Here is a 19,729-nt window from a genome sequence, read left to right as displayed (position 1 = left end):
CAGTTACATTAATGGGTTATGGATGAGCATTCAATAGGAGTTGGGTCTATTACAAATGAATAATATTGAAGAGGCATACCAGTTTTCCCTAAGAGTAGAGGAAAAGTTGAACAAGAAGTTTTGAGAGCAATGGAAAGCGGGAGAGGTTGTGGTGGTAGATCCAATGAATGGTCCTATGGAGGCCGAAATGAAGATAAAAACAAGAAGGATGACACCAGTAGAAAACTAGAACCAGAGCACGATCAAAATAATCGAGATCAAAGAGGAAGAGGAAGAGGTCAAGGACCAAGAAGAGGAGGCTTTCATGGAACATGTTTTCATTGTGGAGAAGATCATAGAGCATATGAATGTCCTTAGCTCAGGGAAGGACAAATTAGAGAAATGAAGGCTAGGCTAGAGTTGCACATGTGGATGAAGATGCCAAGATCATGTTCTGAAGATGTTGAAATAGGAGGTCCTAGTTAACAGAGGTGTCCTATTGAGTTGTGAAAATGAACCGGAAAAGAGGAGTTGGATTCATACTAGGTGCAAATGTGAGGATAAGTGTTGTGATGTGATTATTGATGGGAGCACTAACAATTTTGTGTTAGAGGAGATAGTCACAAAATTAAATCTCAAGAGGCAGAAACACCCACGTCCATACTGGATTGCCTTAGTGTAGGATTTCCACAAGGTCATGGTTAGAATAGTGCTCAGTGAAGCTCTAGATTGGGAGCTACCATGATGAGGTACAATGTGACATGATGTCCATGGATGCATGTTATATGTTGTTGGGAAGTTTGTGGCAGTTTGATAGGCGTGTTGTACATGATGGTTGTGCAAATACCTATTCTTTGACAAAGGATGGAGTGGGACATAAGCTAAAACAAGTGAAAGACATATAATAAAAGGTATGTAGTAATTGCAGAATAAGTTTTGTTTATGGAAGAAAGTTCCTGGAGGGTATGAGGCATGAGCATATGTATTTTGGTATAATTCCAAAAGATGGTAAAAATGAAGTAGATGTATCTACAGAAGTTGTAGATATGTTGAACGAGTTTCAAGATATTGTATCTGATAATGTGCTTGGTTAATTACCGTTAGTAAGGAAGATCACTCAATCAAATGGACTTGATTCCAGGAGCCAATTTGCCAAATAAGGTAGCACACATAATGACACCAACATAAAGTGAGTAGTTGAACTGTTAAATACAAGAATTATTCTAGAAGGGGTTGATTCGAGAGAATCAAAGTCCATGTGTTGTACTAGAGAATGGATAATGGAGGATGTGTACAGACTCTAGGGTTGTCAACAAGATCACAATCAAGTATAGGTTTCCATTACGTGGATGAATGGTTTATGGATTGATTGAGTGGAGTAGTGTATTTCACGAAGATAGATTTGAAGAGTGGGTATCACCAATTCACCAGATCAAGATCAGAGAAGGAGATGAATGGAAGACTGCTTCAAGACAAAAGAAAGATGTTATGAGTGGTTAGCCATGCCTTTTGGGCCAACAATGCACTGAGAATTTCATGCGGCTCATGAATGAGGTACTGATAGAATCTCTGGGTTAGCTTGTCATTGTTTACCTAGATGATATTTTGATCTTCAATAAGAAATTGGAGGAGCATAATGTATATTCATAAAGTGTTTGAGAAGTTGAGGGAAGAGAAATTGCTGATTAATTTGTAGAAGTGAATCTTTTAAAGGAGTTAAGTGTATCTAAAATTTGTAGTTTCAAAAGAAGGTCTAGAAATGGATCTAGAGAAAGTGAAGGCTATCCTCGAATGGCCTACTCCAAGGAGTGCTATTAAGGTAAGTGATGGAACTCTAAAATCTTGGCAAAATTCAGTCCCCAAAATTTAGGCAAAGGAAAATCTTGCTTAATATAGAAACAGTGAAACTGAGGTCCTCAACTGAAGCTTAATCAAGTTTGAGATGATTAACAAATACAGTGAGATGCACAAATTTGATTCAATATATTTGACTTTGCCTTTCATTATTTGTTTTACTGCCATTGGTCTTGAAATCTGGAAAATGAGGTACTCAAGCCTGACAATTGCCAAATGGACCATAACCATATGTACTAGCCTTCTTGTTGGCTGTGTGGCGTATATTTTGTACTTCTGTAATCCTAGAGACAGCTGCATGTCTGGTCATACCTCTGCAATAAAAGAGAGTGACTCATATACACAGAGGTAGCATAAGAGGAACTGCTACATTTACATTTGATTGTCTACACCAGGACTGCAACAGTGGTAGATATCAAAATCACAACAGCAGTATATGCATTTTGAGGCATAATACCATCACACATACAATCATTCCAATTCACCGGGATCTCACATTTCTGTGGAGCCATGCAAACATCAGGAAGATGCCTCTGTGAATGATCTTACTATACCATCTTTTCCTATGCAATTGAGACATCGGGAGGAAGTAAAGAGGATTTTAACATAGCAGAGATAACAAACAAAATGATGAATACACCAAATGATCATGTACAGAAAATGCACATAGATATTTGAAGCAGATGCAACAATAAGTAGAAGTAATAATGTCTCTAGCAGACCTGTTCACAACATCACTTTAGAAAAGGCATGACACCTATTTTTCGCCATTTCCAGTCTCTGCTAACAATCTCCTTTTGAATCACAAACAACAAATGGCAGAAAACAGGTAGGAGACGACAGGCATAGAGAATCTGAAGATCAATAGAGGCTTTCCGGAGATGTTGATGGCAATATGTGTCCAATCTGAGAAAACAACGAAAAACATCTATGGAACAAGATCATGGTGTACGATATGGTATTGTGGATTCTTCTTATCGGGATTCTGATTCAGCGTCATTGAAATAGAAGCATTGATCCAATAATCGCAAGCATCGAACATTGCATGGTTGACGTTAATGGTTAGAATGATTCTAACTGTGGAAGGAAATGAATCCCTTGTGATAAAGGAGATCATGGTGGAAATAAACCCAATCACCATCATTATTTGAAAGTATCTACCTGCGGAATAAATAGCGACATAGAATGAAGTTTTCGAACTATGTTATTAATAAACCAAAAAAATAAGGCTAGAGTGATTACAATGTTCACGGGAAGTATTACTAGCAGTGATTTTTACCCAATGATAATGTATATTAACGAAGTTTGATATATTGGAGAGCGATATAATGAGAAAGATTGGGCTATCGAATAGCTGTGTGCAACTGATCTTGGAAAGAAATAAACATTTGAAAATTGCATCGTAGGTTTAATCAACAATATAGAAACAAGAGCTCCGGCAAGTAGGAGTCCCTGCCTTTTGGGTGGGCGGAAAACATTGAGTTTGACAAGAATGAGTAGTTCTGAATCCAGGGATTCTAGTTAAAAAGTTAGTTAAGCATCTCATTTTTGAACATCAAAATGATTTTGACAAAAACTTAAAGAAATTCGATTTTTTTTGACAGAATTTTTTCAAAACCATGAAATCGGGCTGACAAATTGCATTCAAAAATCCTTCTGCACAGGGTGGCTTTTCCTTGCAAACTCTTTAAGGTACTTACAATCGCAGGCTGATTATTCCGTTGCAAACTCTTTGACAATGAAGCTCCAGAATTATGCGACAGCTCAAATCGTTCCTTTTTCCATTTTAGAATTGAGTATAGGGAATTTGTGTCGGTACTCTAATGTGATTCGAGCTTTCTTTTGGGAGATTCGTGTGCAGAGAAAACTTAATTAAAAAATTAGAACTCAACATTAGATTATTAAAAATTAAAAATTAAAAATAAAATATTTGCATCCATAGAGCGAAGGGATGTGGCCGAAAGGGAAATCTGGTTGCATCTCGCAGTGAGGCTGAAAGATCTTTTTATGGCTAATGTATGCAAGACTGCCCAAGTGATCAATTGGGATTGTTTGCTACTAATGAAGAGCGTATCCCAGCAGTGAGAAGATTGCCAAGAGTGATGTAGATACCCCAACGAAATACTACTGCTCTACTGACTCAAAAGGAATAAGCCTCTACAGACAATCAGCATGAACAAGAAACTCTTCTGGTAATGGAATATGAGGGCAGAGCAGATGTATGGAAAATGGCAGATTGGACTCAGAAATATGCAGAAATTAATGATAGGCCTAGTCTATCTTATATAGTTACAAAAAGTAATATATAGTCAGAGAAAATGATACATAGTCTATTTTATATAGTCACAAAAAATGATATGGCCTATCTTGTTTCGGAAAATTTGATTGTATTTGAATCTTCGAGTCATAAAAGATGAAAGACAATCAGATTTTTTGAAGCACTAGACACAAAATATATAAGAAATCATGGACAGGAAAGGTGAAGCATTGTCCTTTTTGGTAGTCTTCAAATTCAGTTTCGAGAATATTCTTTATGTTAGTCATAATGATAATATGCTGTGAATATTTTTACATTGAGATAGCGATGGGCTGCTGGGGTTGGTTCTTCAGTAAGTGTTGCTGTAAACGTGGAGCGTAAAACCAAGAATAGGATATAGTGCACATTGATGTGTATACATGAAGCAAAAAGTTTTCCAGAGCGTAAACAGAAATAAAATTTAACAGTAGTATACTGTGCTGTGGGCAAGGAAGTTTTAAACTGCGTATAAGAATGTATATGTTCAACTATTATTAACTATGTACTGTTTAATACAGCGAATAGCAAATAGTACAAAATTTGTTATAGCAATTTACATAAAGCATGTTGGTGCTGAAGAGACATGCTATTGTATGCTTTGCTGTATATATATGTAAGGAAAATTTTGCAGCGTGACCATTACAAGGTTCGTACATGATAATATGGCATATACGTTATGTTTTGCTGTATAAAGAAGGGTGAGCTATGTACAGGAGATGGTCAATGGCAAAAACTGGTGTTCAAAACTTTGGCCTCCCTTTTGTTCTGATATATATAGTGTACCTGCATCAAAAGATGATTGTTGTTAGAGCTGTGTAATAATTGAATGTGATTTGTGCAATGAATTATTGTGAAGATTTTAAAAGTATGAAGCATATCAGTGATGTACGTGATTGTGGTAGTGTCATAATACATTAATAAAGGAGAATAAACTGGTAAAGATTTTACCTTCTTGTGTCCTGTTGTAGTTTTGCAAGATTATTCTATAGATCATATGTTGGTTATGCAGCCGGCAATTTGTAAATAAGTATGAGTTAATAGATTTTTTTGTATTTGTGCAATTTAAATTTGATTGTGTAATGAGAGTTGTAAGAGAATGTCTAGGAGTGCTTACAGGTGGAGTTTCTTGTGTGATTGATGTGATTGTGTGGTCCATTGCGAGTGTAAAAGTGCCTTCAATCTCGAAGTTCCGCATCATGTAGACTGCTGTAGACATGCTTTCTATGTACTTGTCAAATTCAATCTTTGTTAGTTCTGGAAAGTAGTCTTGCAAAAGCTTGCCATGTAGATTGCACTTGAAGATGTTGTCTTCTGTTTCAATGATACATTGGAGGTAGGGTTGAAACTGAAATGTTGTGTCTGTTCCGCACTTGGTGTAGTGGATGTTTGCTGGATCAGCTGTTGTTGATATAGATACTATTTGTTGGCAGACAATGCATAGTGGCTGGTATGGTGAGCTGAGAACATTTTTTGCTCGTAATATTCCTGTCACCTGAAAGCATGATGGTCAAGGTTAGTTGTAATTGATTGCAGTGTTATTTTTGTTGTTAGATGTTGTATTTTAGGTAGCAGTATTTGTTGACTGACCTGTAAATTGGCATTTGCGAGTTGTAGTGAGTGCATAGTGCAGATGTCATTGAGACGATCTATGTATGTCACTAGGCCTAATCTGATAACTGCTGAACCTCGTGGATTGGTACGGGTGACATTTTTTAGTAGCAGCAACAATGTTGTTGGTGATGTTGTTGATCTGCATATACTTTTTAGGCTTTTGTAGCTGTGGCTATGGGCTTTTGGGACTATGAACTAGTAGAAGGAAAGCAGATATTAGGAATTGAAATATTCAAATTAGATAAAAGTATTCTGATAGAAGTTGATGTGTTATTTGTTACTTACAGTAGCTGTGTCAGACGGCCATTGTCCATCTTTGATTTGTAGCTGAAATTCTATGGGGTTTTGTACATATGAAGTTACAAGAACGCCGAGACTGCCAATTGGATAATTGTTATGTGACTGGATGAGTTGGGAGATTTTGGTGTCAGGTGATAGTTTCTGTTGTTTGCAAACAGGTGGTATTTATTCAACTTCAGTTTCTGACTTGAACTGTATACAGTAATCAGCATCTCCTCTTTCATATTGTGAATTTTTTTTCTTGATTCCAAATTTGTGAATGCGTATGCTTGTTCCAGGAGTCAGCCAGTGCAAGTATTTATCAGTCAAGGTGTTGGTGATGTTTGTTGTTATAGTTAGTAGGCCAGCTTTGTCTATAAGATCTATGTGTGCAATTGATGATCTTTGTTCATTTTGTGTAGGGTTCTTGCAAGCTGGTCCATATGTAGCTAAGATGTCACCTTCAAAGACTGTTGCTGATTGTCTGTTGCAGATGTCAAATATGGTAGTTGGGGAAGTGGCAACGACCTTTTGCCTACAGTTAAAGTAAGTTATTTTGAAATACATTGACCAGGATAATTGTATGTTGAGTAATTGTAGAGAAAGAGTATTAAAGCAGTAAGAGTACTTGCCTCTTGTGTCTATTGTTGTCAGCAGTAGTTGGAGAGCTTCTATTTTGATCTATGTCCATTGTCCTGTGAGGTGGACCTGCAATGAAGATGCATCTAAGATTAGATGATTAACTCTAGCCTACGATATTTTCTTTGTGTTTAATTTGAAAAATAGATTATGGTGTCATTTGGTATAGCATAAATTCGACGGCAACTATAAAGTGATTAGTCCAGTATGTGTCTAGAACAGTGGCTTTTTTTAATTTGATGTCGATGTTATTTATCCAGATGTGGTCAAGGTTGCTTCCTGTTTGTGTTGTTGTGTTTTCTGTTGCAAGTTTTAGACTGTTGTTGCATGATGTCGAAGAGTTGTGATTTTTTTGTTGATGTCTTTAAAATGTCGATGTTGAAGTCTCCTGCAATTAGTAGTCTTGAATGTTTTGGTAAATTGGTGGTGACGGTTTGCATGAAAGTGGAAAGGTCATCATTTTTTGTTGCAGTTGGTGTCATATATATGTTTGCAATGCGCAAGCATGCTTGCATGTGAAAAAGATCAATTATGATTGATTCGAGGTGTCTAGTTGCATATGTTTTGATATTTTGGACTCTGGGAGTTTTGTTGCAACATGTCAGTAGTTCATGAATTGCATGTGATGGATAGAATTCAAATTTTTTGTTCAGTAGTGGCAGTTGGTCAATGTGCTTGGTTCTTGTCTCTTGAAAGCAAAGTACAGTTGCAATATGCAAATCATGGTCATGGTCTATTTCTTTTGCATGTAGTTGTAAGCTACGAGTATTTAAAGTACATATTGTAGTGGTGGTCATTGACGTGGAAGAAAGAGTAATGTAGAGGCCATTGTGAGCATGTTTTTAGGCGTTGCATTTCTACTTTGACTTTTTCAGAAAGTCTGAAATTATTATGGTGCAGTTTGTTCATCAAGTACAATTTTTCTATTTCTTTAACACGTGATAGGGTAGTGTAGGAAAGGCCATGTTGATAGACCTTTGTGGGGTCAAAAGCAATAGTGTCCATTGTCAAGCCCTGTGCTCTGTGAATAGTTCTTGCAGATGCAAGTTGTATAGGGAATTGCGATCGTATGACTATGTTTGTCAATGTTCGCATTCTTCTTGTAACTCGTGTCAGTGGTGTCCATGTGGCAGGTATTGTATCTGTATACATGTGTTGCATTTGTTGTCTTCGTAGTCTTCCAACATTAGGATCATTGAACTTGATCTAGAGGATGTCTTCATTGTTGTTTGTATGTAGTTGGAATGTGCCATCAGCACCATTGACCAAGCCATCTTGTGTGTCAAAGTTGCCTGCTATAAGCTCAACTAGGATCCCTGGTTTGATGAATATAGTGGATGGTAAGCTTGTCCTTTCTACCTGATAAGGGTTTTTTTCTACCATTGTGTCTTTTCGATCAATTGCTTCAAATTTATAAAGTGTTGTTGGTAGTAGGTCTAACATATTTTTGTTGTGCTCATCAACAGCAGAGTTGCGTTGGAACAAATGTGGTAATTTTGGATCTTTAGGTGTAGGTCTGTAGCATGCTCTATTTATGTACGAAATGTCTTCATTTGTTTGTTCAGAGGTCCTCATATGGTTCAAAATGGAGACAAATTGTTCATTTCTTTGTCTAATGACAGTTTTCAAGTTATAATATTTGATATTGTCAGTCCAAAATGCGTATGGAATTTTCTCGCCATTAATTCTTGGTTGCTCAAAAATCCACGCATCACATACTGGTTGTGCTTGGTAAAAGTCACCACAAAATATGATGTCTATGTTTCCAAATGATTGAGTTGGTGTATGTTTTATTTGACGGAGTCTTTTGTCTATATTGTATAGAGTTGTTGATCCTATTAGTGATGTCTCATCGATTAAAAGAACTTGAAGTTGATCCAATCTCTTGCTTAAGTTGTCAAGTGTATCTGAGTCTAGTGGTGTGATGTTTGATGAGCTACACGGTAGATGGAATATCGAATGCGCGGTTACGCCTCCTATATTGTATGTAGCCTTTCCTGTCGATGCTACAATGATGCCTTTTGGTTTTAGTGGATCGCTATGTAATTGTTTATCATAGAGACAGATCAAAGCCTCATAGAGTAGCTTTGCTGTAAAGGTCTTCCCAGTTCCTGCTCCTCCTGTTAGGAATAAGTATAGTGGTTTGTTTGGGAAAAGTCTTTTTGTCATAATTGCATCTTTTAATATTGCTTGTTGCTCTTTATTTAATTTTCTTCGCATTGTGTAGTATTCTTCGGTCTTTTGTAAGAACGGGTGTAGAATTTCTGAAAATAATGGATTATGAGCAATTTGAATAGTTTGGTTTCGCTTGAGTTTTCTGTCGTGCATTAAGTCATTAGCTAAGTCATAGTGTTCTTGTGTTGTTGCTTGATTGTCAGATTGTAAATGGCAATTGAATATCATTGTTGCATTTTCAGTATTCTCTAGTTCCTTTTGTGCATCGTCTATGTTACCCCATGCATAATCAATTTGTGCATTGAACATTCTCTCAATCTTTGCTATTTGTGTCTTTTTAGCATTGAATGCATCGACCCATGTGTTGTGTTCTGATAACAAGGTTTCCTCGTTTACTCGAAAAGGTATGTACAACATTAGTATCTCTCTACAGTAATTCTGATAGTCAATGTGTGGATTGTATTTCACAAAACGTATAATTTGTGCTTTTCGTCTTTTTTGGAAACTAGTTGATTTGTTATAGTAGAGTGCAATGTACTCGGCAAGCGATAAGTTGTCTAATGCCATTGGCCTTGATATGTATTTCTCTATTGCAGAGGCATACATGATGTTTTTAGAGTTGTCATGTTCTTTAGCCAATAGTTTAGGACTTTTGAGCATGACGACTCTGCTCTCAGATGGTGCAGTGTTGATAAATACGGTTTTCCTTGATGCTCTGCGTAATGCCAATGACAATGCAATATGGACGGCTTGCCGGCTAGACATTTGTTGATAGTTTAATAATGCATTTCCAAGTTTGCGTATGAATTCTATTTTATTGTCATAAGTAGTTGTTGTTTGCTTGCGCAATTGTTGGAAGGCTAGTGTCATTGTTGTGTCTTGCTTTGTCATAGAAGAGCAACAGTAAGATGTAGCAGCATATGCATCTAGAATGAATTGTGTATCAGTATTTGCATACCATAATAATGGCACTTGCTTTGCAAATGCATTTGTCTAGGTGTCACTTGGGTCTCTTTTTAGTAACAACGCTCTTCTTCTTAGTCTTGTCTGTAGCATTAAGATGTAATTGTCTTAGGCTGTGTGAAAGTCATCAAGAAATTGGTCAAATGTAACATCTTTTGAGTATTTTTTATGCTCGAGCTGTTTGAAGAGGTCTATTGCTTTTTCTTTGATTCTTGTATTTGCTGTTGATAAAGGCTCTAGAATAGTTGTTTTCCTCATTGGAGGCATAGGGAAATTGAAGCGACAAGTTGATGTCTTGTATTTTTTGCAGCTTCTTGTGTGATGGTGCATTTGAATTTTGACAAGGCTTTCATCTAATAGTGTAGAATTACAAGAGATATATTTGTCAACAAAGTTCTCGATTTTTTGATTTGTAGATTGTCCATATATGGGTGCATTTTTAGTCCAGATCATAAAATGCACATGTTCGTTTCCTCTATTTTGGAATTCGGTGACAAAAAAGTAATCTGACAGTTCGCCAAACAATTCTGTGTTTGTTAACATCATTCTACGAAATGCATTGAGCCGATGATTGAAATATCGAGTGCATAGAACTGGATTTTGTCTTATTTGAAAGTCTAGATTTCTATCTTCTATAGTTTCAGTCTCTTTACAATTATTGCTAGGATTGATATTGTCTAAAGCTTGTACTAGGGGCAGCCACAAGTGTTCAGCACTTGTCAATGTGGCAAAGAATGTTGGCGGTCCTAATTGCCTTATCATTGCAAATATGTTTTTCCGTGTATTGTCCAAGTAGTCAGGTGATGTACGAATACTCTTTAATGATCTAAAACCAATTGGCAATCTTAATATTTGTTCAATATTTGCAGGGGTGCGGACATCTTTTGCCAACAAAATTTTACCTTTGAGCTCAGCTTTTCTTATGCAAACCCATGCAATTGAAGAGATTTGTTGAATAATAAGTTTTATTGCTTTGAAGAAAATGTTTGTAATATGTGTTGCAAAGTCATTATCGAAATGCATGAGCTCCCATTTTACTATTTTTTGGAGCGAGAAATTTGACACAACGTGTTGCGGTCTTGGAAAACCATAGAACAGAGTTGGAAAGTTCATTTCCTCTGAGTTCTGATCTTGAAATATTCCAAGAGGTTTAATTCCTTCAGAAGGCGCAATCTCAATTAGCGTCGTCTCAAGATCTTTGATTGAATGTGTGTCATTGAACCAATGGATAAGTGATTCGGAGATTGGTTCGTTACTTAGTTCATCATTCTCATTTAAGTCTTCTATTTCTGCATTGTCGAGACATGTTTGTTGTTTTTTTTCCCTTAGAATGGTGTCTCAATGCTCATCTATGGTAACGTTCTCTCTAATATACAAGGGTGTAGTTGCTAGAGTTGATAGTGCATTCATTACACACAAGGGTTTGACATTGCCTTGTGCATATGCATTTTCGTATTGTAGTTTTCGCTTCAATCTTATTGCAATTGTTCTACTGTCATCTAATTGTCAAGGCAATACTCGTTGCACTTTATCAATATCTACAAGCACATTGATTATTGTTCCATTTAGCCCGTATTGTGACCTTTTGTATCCTAGTTGTCTTATTTGGACAAATGCAATGCGCAATGACACAAGTCTTTCTTCTAGTGAGGTTAACGTGTGCACTGCGTTGATACATCTATTTCTTTGTATTCTCCAAGGTGCAACAAAAGGAGGAATGTTGCCAGATACAACAACTTTGAAACATTGGGTACATACCAATTTGCCAATTTCAATTTTCTTTTCTTCGTGTGTTATTGGAAGGCAGTTGAAAGCATCAAGAAATGTTTCGTCAATCATTTGCGTGTTTTTTTGGAAATGTAACGTTTCACAAATGCTGCATGGGTTTATGGGTGTGTCATTTATGATACGTTGGTATGCTTTAATTGATTTTGAGATTTGTCTACGCGGTGAGGGTTGTTTAGAGTTCTGTCTGGCAGTTTGATGGAAATGGTGGTGAAGTTTGTTGTTTATTCGGGCATTTCCAAGATTTTGTTGCTTTCTATTTTGTTGAAGAAAACTTATGCTCCTACTCTTTCGTATTATGTTTTTGAGGGAATGCAATGAATGCCTACTTTTGAAATGACCCTGTTGTGTTGTTATGCGTATTGTTGAGAAATTGATAGATTTTGTATTTTGCGTTGTAGGTGGTTGACTTTGTATCATGTAAGATGATAATTCTTGTCTCTGGTTTTCATCGGTTCCTTCTTTGTTTTTGCCACTACGGATTATTTCTTTTAAGGATCATAGTGAATATTGAGTATTCTGATTGGTTGGTGTTGGTGTTTGTAGCTGTGTATGTTGTAAGATATCAAATGATGGTTCAGATAGTGGTCTAGTTGGCCTAGTTTGTAGCTCGTCGGATGCTGATGATGTGAATTTGTCATAACTATTATGGAAATCCATTTCCTAATGGAGTTTTGTGCAAAACAAAAATCAGCGTATTGTTAATTGTTCTATGTTGAACTAATTGGAAAGAAAGGTGAAAGTAGCTACTATGATCATTATTTACAAAAGTTTCAAAATCTCCTAGGAAAAATGAACTAATGCATAGCAAATTCAATTGTTGAGTAGCGAAAACAAAACAATTTTCAAAGAAATTATATACTATACTTATTATTTGTAAGTAGATACTGACATCATTATTTATGAAAGTTTCAAAATTTCCTAGCAAAACTGAACCAACGTATGCAAAATTCAATTGCCTATCACAAGAAACAGAATAATGTCGAAACAAATTTTATATTATTATTAATATTTGAAAGCTTAAAGTGGTTTGTAAAACACTCACTTGATTATTGACTATGTAACTTGTTTTGCATGAAAGAAGATTGTCTTTTATGCTTCTTGTTACTGAAAATCTTCTTGCAGCGAACTTTTTATCTATGACCTGTCTGCATAAAATCATTCTGATCAAAATACTTGAAAATTTATTGGATAGTTCAATCATAGTTAGTAAAAGTATAAAGGATACTAGATGGATAAATCAAATAGAATCAAATTTGCAAGAAATGAACAATATTAAAAAATAAATAGATTGTTGATATTTTTAAAAGGAAATGAACCAGCAAGTTAGAAAGTAAAATAAAAATTAACTTAAAAAGTTATAAAATCTAATTTACATTATTAATTAATACTAGATGGGTGAATCAAATAGAATCAAATTTTAAAGAAATGAACAATGTTAAAAAAAAAAAAATAGGTTATCGATATTTTTAAAAAGAAATGAACCGGCAAGTTAGAAAAGTAAAATAAAAATTACCTTAAAAAGTTATAAAATCTAATTTACATCATTAATTTTATATATTTTTTAATTAATAGTTGGTTGAATGTATTGTTAATTTTTAAACATTTTTTTTTAAAATGTTAAAATATATCATTTGTAAGTTGACAAATTGACTTTTGTAAAGTGAATAAAATAATAGATTAATCAATCTAATATTATGAAAATAATATTTTTTATAATCTAAACTATACTGAAAACTATTAGATAGAATTTTTTTTTAATATAATATAATTATTTACAAATTTAGTTATTAAGTAAAAACTAAGTTAAACTCAATGTATGAATTATTGTAGAATATTAATTAAATTTTAATCAAATTAACTTAAGATAATTATATCTATATTAATTATAACATAATAGAAGTATCATAATTACAAGTAGAATCAACTTTAATGAAACATCCTACTTACAAGTTAAAAGTTTGAGTAGATGTTATTAATATATTTTATTTTAAAATTTGGAATTTTTAATCAATAATGTTTATACGAATAATTTATGACCATTAAATTGAGTTGTAGTTGATTAATTGAAATTATTTATATTGTGTTTTATTATAAATGGTATATTTTTTAATTCTATAATTTGCACATATTATTCTTGTATTTATAATTATGTGAATAAATTGGAGTGTTATATAATACTTTGTCCATTTGTGAAATTCAGAGGACGATTTTTTCCATCAGGCGCGCACTCTATAAAAACATAATTAGCAACCTATACGCGGAAACAACCATCTTGTAATCTCATTTCTTCATAGCGGAATTCCATACTTTGAAACCTACCAAAATTTACGTGCCCAAAGATCAAGATCTCTAATGAATGCCAAAGTAGGCATCCTGTAGCCATAGACTAATACCTTAAAGGCCCACAGGTTTTCTGCAGTATCAAGTGCTGCATAGCTTGTATGCTTCCATGTGGTTAGAGTTCTACATGCAAATTGGCATGTGGAGGATTATAGCAGGCCTGTCATTCCGGCCTATGGTCTACAAAAACAAACAGCTCAGAAGCCCGATTCCATTGCTAAGAAACCGTGCAAACCCTCTTCTCTCCAAATACCGATTCATACCAGCGCATATAAGGATTTTTTCTGGGTGACATGGTCAATGCAACAGCTAATCGATCGGGTTTTTGTTTAATATAGTTTTTCCTAACCATCGGATTGGAATTCAAAGCTTCTAATGAAGAATGTAAAGCTAGGCAATATTGAGAGGAACCCGAAAAAATTTGAGAGTCCCCATACAAATTTTTTGTTTCTTCAGAAAAGTTTGGGCAAGAAAAATCCCAGAAGCCATAACTTTTTACCTAGAGTCACAGATTTCATTGATTACAGCCGGCAGAAAAATCTGATTTTCTTATCAAGAATAAGACTTTCTGAGCATTAAAACAACTGAAAATTTTTAAAAGCTTGATCTACCAAATTATAGAACCTTTGCTGGAACATGTAACGCTATTTAGAAAGTGCGGCAAATAGGTATCAAAGCTGAATATTAGCTGTGGGCTATGGATATAGGGCTGTTTAAGGAAAATATCAAAAACTATAAAGAGGCAAGCGTTTGTGAAATCAGAAATCTTAATACAACGAAACCTGATAACCCAAACAAACAATTTCATGAAATCCAGAGAATTAAGCTCTATAGCAGAATATGGAATGAGGGACTTACAGTCTAGCCAACACGAATGCCAATTGCCTCAAATGCGCTAATATCGACCTCAGCTTTCACATGGAGGAAAACGCTCCTGTCAACATTCACAGCGAAGACCAAAAATCATTTTCAAGCACACCCGCACACAGATAAACCTGTCAACAACAAAACGAAAGAAGCAAAAAATCCTATACAAGTATATAAATTGCAAGACCCCTCGTTCATACCTCTGTTTCTCCAAATTGCGTGGAAACTGCTCCTTTGTACTTTCGAAATTGGCAAACATGTTATGCTCTTTATCCATCTCGACTGTCAGTGGCTCGCTGGCTCCGTGATGTTAGCATAATAAATGCTAACCTATCTCCACTGTCCACTACCCTGCCATCACATTAATGAAAATTAAATTGCCTTTGCAATCGACATTAGTCTCGTTTTTTTTTGTTCAATAATAATTTCCGAAAAAATCCAATAAACCCCAGCAAAATTGCTCTTGGCCAATCATAAATCTGAAATTAGCAACTAATAATTCCATTTTCTTAATACAGCTGCTTAAACCTTATGATATGACACCTGCTGAGTACCAAAAAAGAAATTGGGGGGATGAAAAAAAAACATTAGTTCCCTGCCTTTTAAAAGGCAGGGACTAATAATTATTATTATCGGTTATAAGACTATGTCTATCGATAATTAAGATACCAATCTTCAGTTTTTTGAATAAAAAAGAGACATGACTTTTAATATTGAAAAGTCACGTCCTCAAAACAAATGGGATATAAATATGAAGTATTATATTTAAAGGGACATATTCAAACATCTATATTCTCAATAGAAAGTGTAATATATTTATTTTGTATGGAGGGATAAGGTGCTTTAATATGACTTCGTAAAATAATTTATTTATTATATTTTAATAAATAAATAAGTCTTTTATGTTTTTGGCTTATGTTGGAGGCATGCAAAATTAAACTGCAGTCAATTCGTCCTTTAAATTATTTTTTGAAAATTCTATATACAATTTTAATGTCGGATAACTAGACATTCATTTAGCATTTTAAATTTGATCATCATAGATATAGTGAAATATATAATTGTTTGTATATTTGTGTTTAGTTTTTCTCCATACTAGAGGAGTTAAAATTCAGTTTGGACTAATTTAAGGTTGCATAATATTTGGTGTGTCGCATTTTGATTATTAAATAGTTGACAATTCAAGTGCATAAGAACTTTATAAAGTTGTACGCGAAAATTCATTGAAGTTGACTCTATTGCCCAGATGAGAAGAGACACTGGTCTTTCTATTATTGAAGTTAGAAAATCTATATATTCCTTCATACAAGCATCAAATTCATTATTGACAAACCTAATACAAAACATTCGATTATTTCAAGCATTCAGTTAATCCTATTTTGATCGAGTTCGAGGACTTTGCCAGCCAAAGATCTCTCCAAAGGTTAAGTTTACTTTAGAAAAGCTTTGAACCAAGTGATTAGGTTCAAGGAGAAGGTCTACCCACCTAGGTGTAGCAGAGCCTAAAGCACAGGGGAATCAGGGCGATTCTTGTTCATTGGCCAGAACTGATTGGAAAATCCTATCGGAGAAGTGACAGGCTCTTGGATTTCCAATTTGTGGTTTTGGGAATCAACAGTAAGATCTTTTCATGGAAGCTTTTACATAAAGTTTATGAAGAGTTTTAGGAGTGTTTTTGAACCCTTGACTGAAACAATGAGAGGAGATAAGAAAGAGTTTAAGTGGACTACAAGGGTGGATAAAAGTTTTAATTGTTGAAACAAAAAGTTATAGAACAACCTATTTTAGTACTTATAGATTTTAATAAGGTGTTTCAAGTACATTGTGATGTTATTGATGTTAGTGGTATTGCAATAGGAGTTGTTTTTAGCCAAGAATATAGACCTTTTACTTATTTGAGTGAGATGTTAAATGATGCCAAAAGGAAATATTTTGTTTATGATAAGGGATTTTATGCTATAGTTCAGGCATTGAAGAAGTGGAGACTGTCATGACCCCTCCTAAAGAGAATCCTATAATTATTGGATAAAATATAATAATAATTCATATACTATAATATTGATAAACTATAAATATTTATGATCTATTTATTTTACTTAATTATTTATATCATTTATATGAATATAATGAAATCATTATTCATAATAATAATATCAATATATATAGAGTGAATAAACGTTATAATTACAATGTAAATCAATAAGATGATAATATATCTAACTATTATCTCATTGGATATAAATACTATTAATATCTAAAGGTAATAGATTGATTAATTACTCAATATAATATTATATCTAATATAGTACAATATAAATATACAAATATAAAAGTAAATAGTCTAATATTATGTAATATATCATTAATATGACAATATGACATAGAATTAATAATAAATAAATTGTAAACATTGGAAATATAGTTTATTATATATATATAATAATAATCTATTATAAATATTAAATGATAATCCTTAAGAGGAGTTACTAAAAGATAATAATTATAAGACTATACATAGAACAAACCATTATATAATATTATAATAAATAAATATTGTTAAAAGTATATACTATATATTAACTAAATATAATGTTAACATATGTAAACTAATGTAATGTATATGACCTATGACTCATACTAAGGGTCGCAACCATATAATCTATAAGGGATGGGAGTATAAGATCAACTTAATTTTGGATAAGGAGAAATATCTTCAGTAAGGACAGCATATTGGAGCATGAATAATTATCTTCCTGAGAATTTCATCAGTAGGCATACATCAAGCTGCATACAGTGGAACCTGGTTTATCTGACTCAACAGAGAAAATCTCAAATGAGCTGCATACAGTGGAACCTGGATATAGAGATGGAATCATTGAAGGAAAGAAATAGAGACACAACGAGAGAAGAGATTGAACATTTGGTACAATGAATTACGAGTTAGGATCATATACTATTTACTATTTATTCAGCCAAACAGATTGGCAGCTATCAACGTCAGATATCCAGCAAAGGAAAACTAATTAGATCATTGAAAAAGCAACAATTATTACATCTTTACCTGCTATGCTTATAATCAGATTCACATAGAAACACAACATATCAGAACTTCCAAATCGAGTCTTATCTCGGCAATCAAAAGAATCACCCCCATAATATTATCAATCAGCAAAAATATGGCAAAAGGAATACAAATAAAGAAAAATTTGTAAATAAACAAATGACCCAAAAAGGGTTCATTACAGAGACACTATCTTTATCTTAAGGAGTTTGTGTTTTATATTGATCATGAAGATTTGCAATATTTGAATAGTCAAGGAAAGTTAAATTAGAGGCATTTGAAATGGGTTGTGTTTTTGTAGAGTTACACATTTGTTTTGAAACATAGGATTGGAAAGTCTATCAAGATTGTAGATGTTCTTAGCTCAAGACAAATTTTGCTGATAGAGATGCAAATTGAGGTTGTTGGATTCAAGGAACTCAAGAGTTTGTACCTAGAGGCTCCTACTTTTGGAGAAGTTTGGAAAGCTTGTACAAAACATGTTATACTTGATAGAACAAATTGGTTGGATTTCATCATCCAGGATGGTATGCTATTCAAAGGAAGTTAAATGTGCATTCCAAGGAGTTCTATGAGGGACAATCTCATCAAGGAGAAGCTTAGTGGAGGATTGGCTGGACATTTTGGTTGAGATAAAATCATTGCCCTAGTTAGTGAGAATTATTTTTGGTCACAGTTTAGGCAAGATGTCAAGAAGTTTGTACAAAGTTGCGTAGTTTATCAAATGGTGATATGAGCAAAGGAAAATACAGGGTTGTGTTAGCCATTACCTGTACCAAAGAGGCCACATGGGAGGATATCAACATGGACTTTATTCTTGGTTAACCAAGAACTAATTGAAGGCATGACTTGATTTTTGTGGTGGCTGGCATATTTTTAAAGATGACACATTTCGTTCCCTCCAAGAAAACTAATGATGCATTTCGCATGGCATAATTGTTTTTTGAAGAAATGGTGAGAATGCATGGTCTACCAAAGAGCACATTATGGAAAAAGTTGAAGCTAGATTTGAAGTTCAGCTCATCACATCATCTACAAACTGATGGACAAATAGAGGTGGTAAATAGGAGTTGGGGGAATTTTCCGAGATATTTAATTGGAGATAAAACAACGAGATGGGATTTGATTTTACCACAACCAGAATTTGCATATAATGATTCTGTCAACATGGCCATTGGTAAATCACCATTCCAAATTGTATATGGGAGTAGTCCCAGAAATGCTTCTGTATTGAGGAAGTTGGATAGAGGTGTGATAAGTAGTACTGAAGCTGACTATTTTCTAGAAAATTTGGAGAACATCCATGAGCAAGTGAGGAAGCACAATACAAAGATGAATACACAGTGTAAGGCTAAAGCAAATGAGAAAATGATGCATAAGGAATTTTAGGCTGGGAATGAAGTCATGGTTCATTTTAGGAGGGAGCAATTTCTAGTAGGTACATATAACAAGTGGAAAATGAAGAAGTTTCGACCACGTAGGATATTGAAGAAGCATGATTCATGAAATGCCTATGAAGTAGAGTTGTCCACTGAACTGAATATTTCACCATTTTTTAATATTTTAGATTTGATAGTGTTGAAGACAACGTCACAGAAGTGCAATGGAGTATTTTGGTAACTACTTAAGCTACGAAGGAGAATGGGGATATATTAGATAATTGTGTTCGCAGAAGCATAAGGAATAGGACATACGAAGAATATCTAGTCAAATCGAAAGAATGACTTGTAGAAGATTCATCATAGATGAGAAGGGAGATTGTTAACCATCCTAGTTTTCGTCTATACACCTGAGACGTGACAAGATCACTTCTCAAATTACCCCAGGTGTCTAATGTAGGAGCATCCTAGGTGTAGGGGAAATCTTGTGTCACCCAA

General features: G+C 34.3%; 1 protein-coding gene across 3 annotated transcripts in view; it reads left to right on the top strand.

Annotated features, from left to right (window-relative positions):
* LOC149568200 (Pseudouridine synthase family protein) overlaps nucleotides 1–19,729 on the top strand; it is a 286,392-nt gene that overhangs the window by 120,359 nt on the left and 146,304 nt on the right. The window contains exon 1 of one of the 3 annotated variants that reach the window (XM_089821205.1): nucleotides 5,801–6,565. The exons of the other annotated variants lie outside the window; for them this stretch is intronic. Within the exon in view, the coding sequence (XP_089677331.1) occupies nucleotides 6,300–6,565 (266 nt within the window). The 5' untranslated portion in view covers nucleotides 5,801–6,299. Of the gene's footprint in view, nucleotides 1–5,800; nucleotides 6,566–19,729 lie in introns of those variants that run through there. 3 annotated transcript variants of the gene reach the window in all.

Source organism: Cupressus sempervirens, chromosome 3 (assembly GCF_028749045.1).
Source record: "Cupressus sempervirens isolate cs-2001-9-10 chromosome 3, ASM2874904v1, whole genome shotgun sequence".
NCBI classification, from domain to species: domain Eukaryota; kingdom Viridiplantae; phylum Streptophyta; class Pinopsida; order Cupressales; family Cupressaceae; genus Cupressus; species Cupressus sempervirens.
Note: the sequence above shows the minus strand (reverse complement) of the source record. Positions and strands in the feature narration are given on the sequence as shown.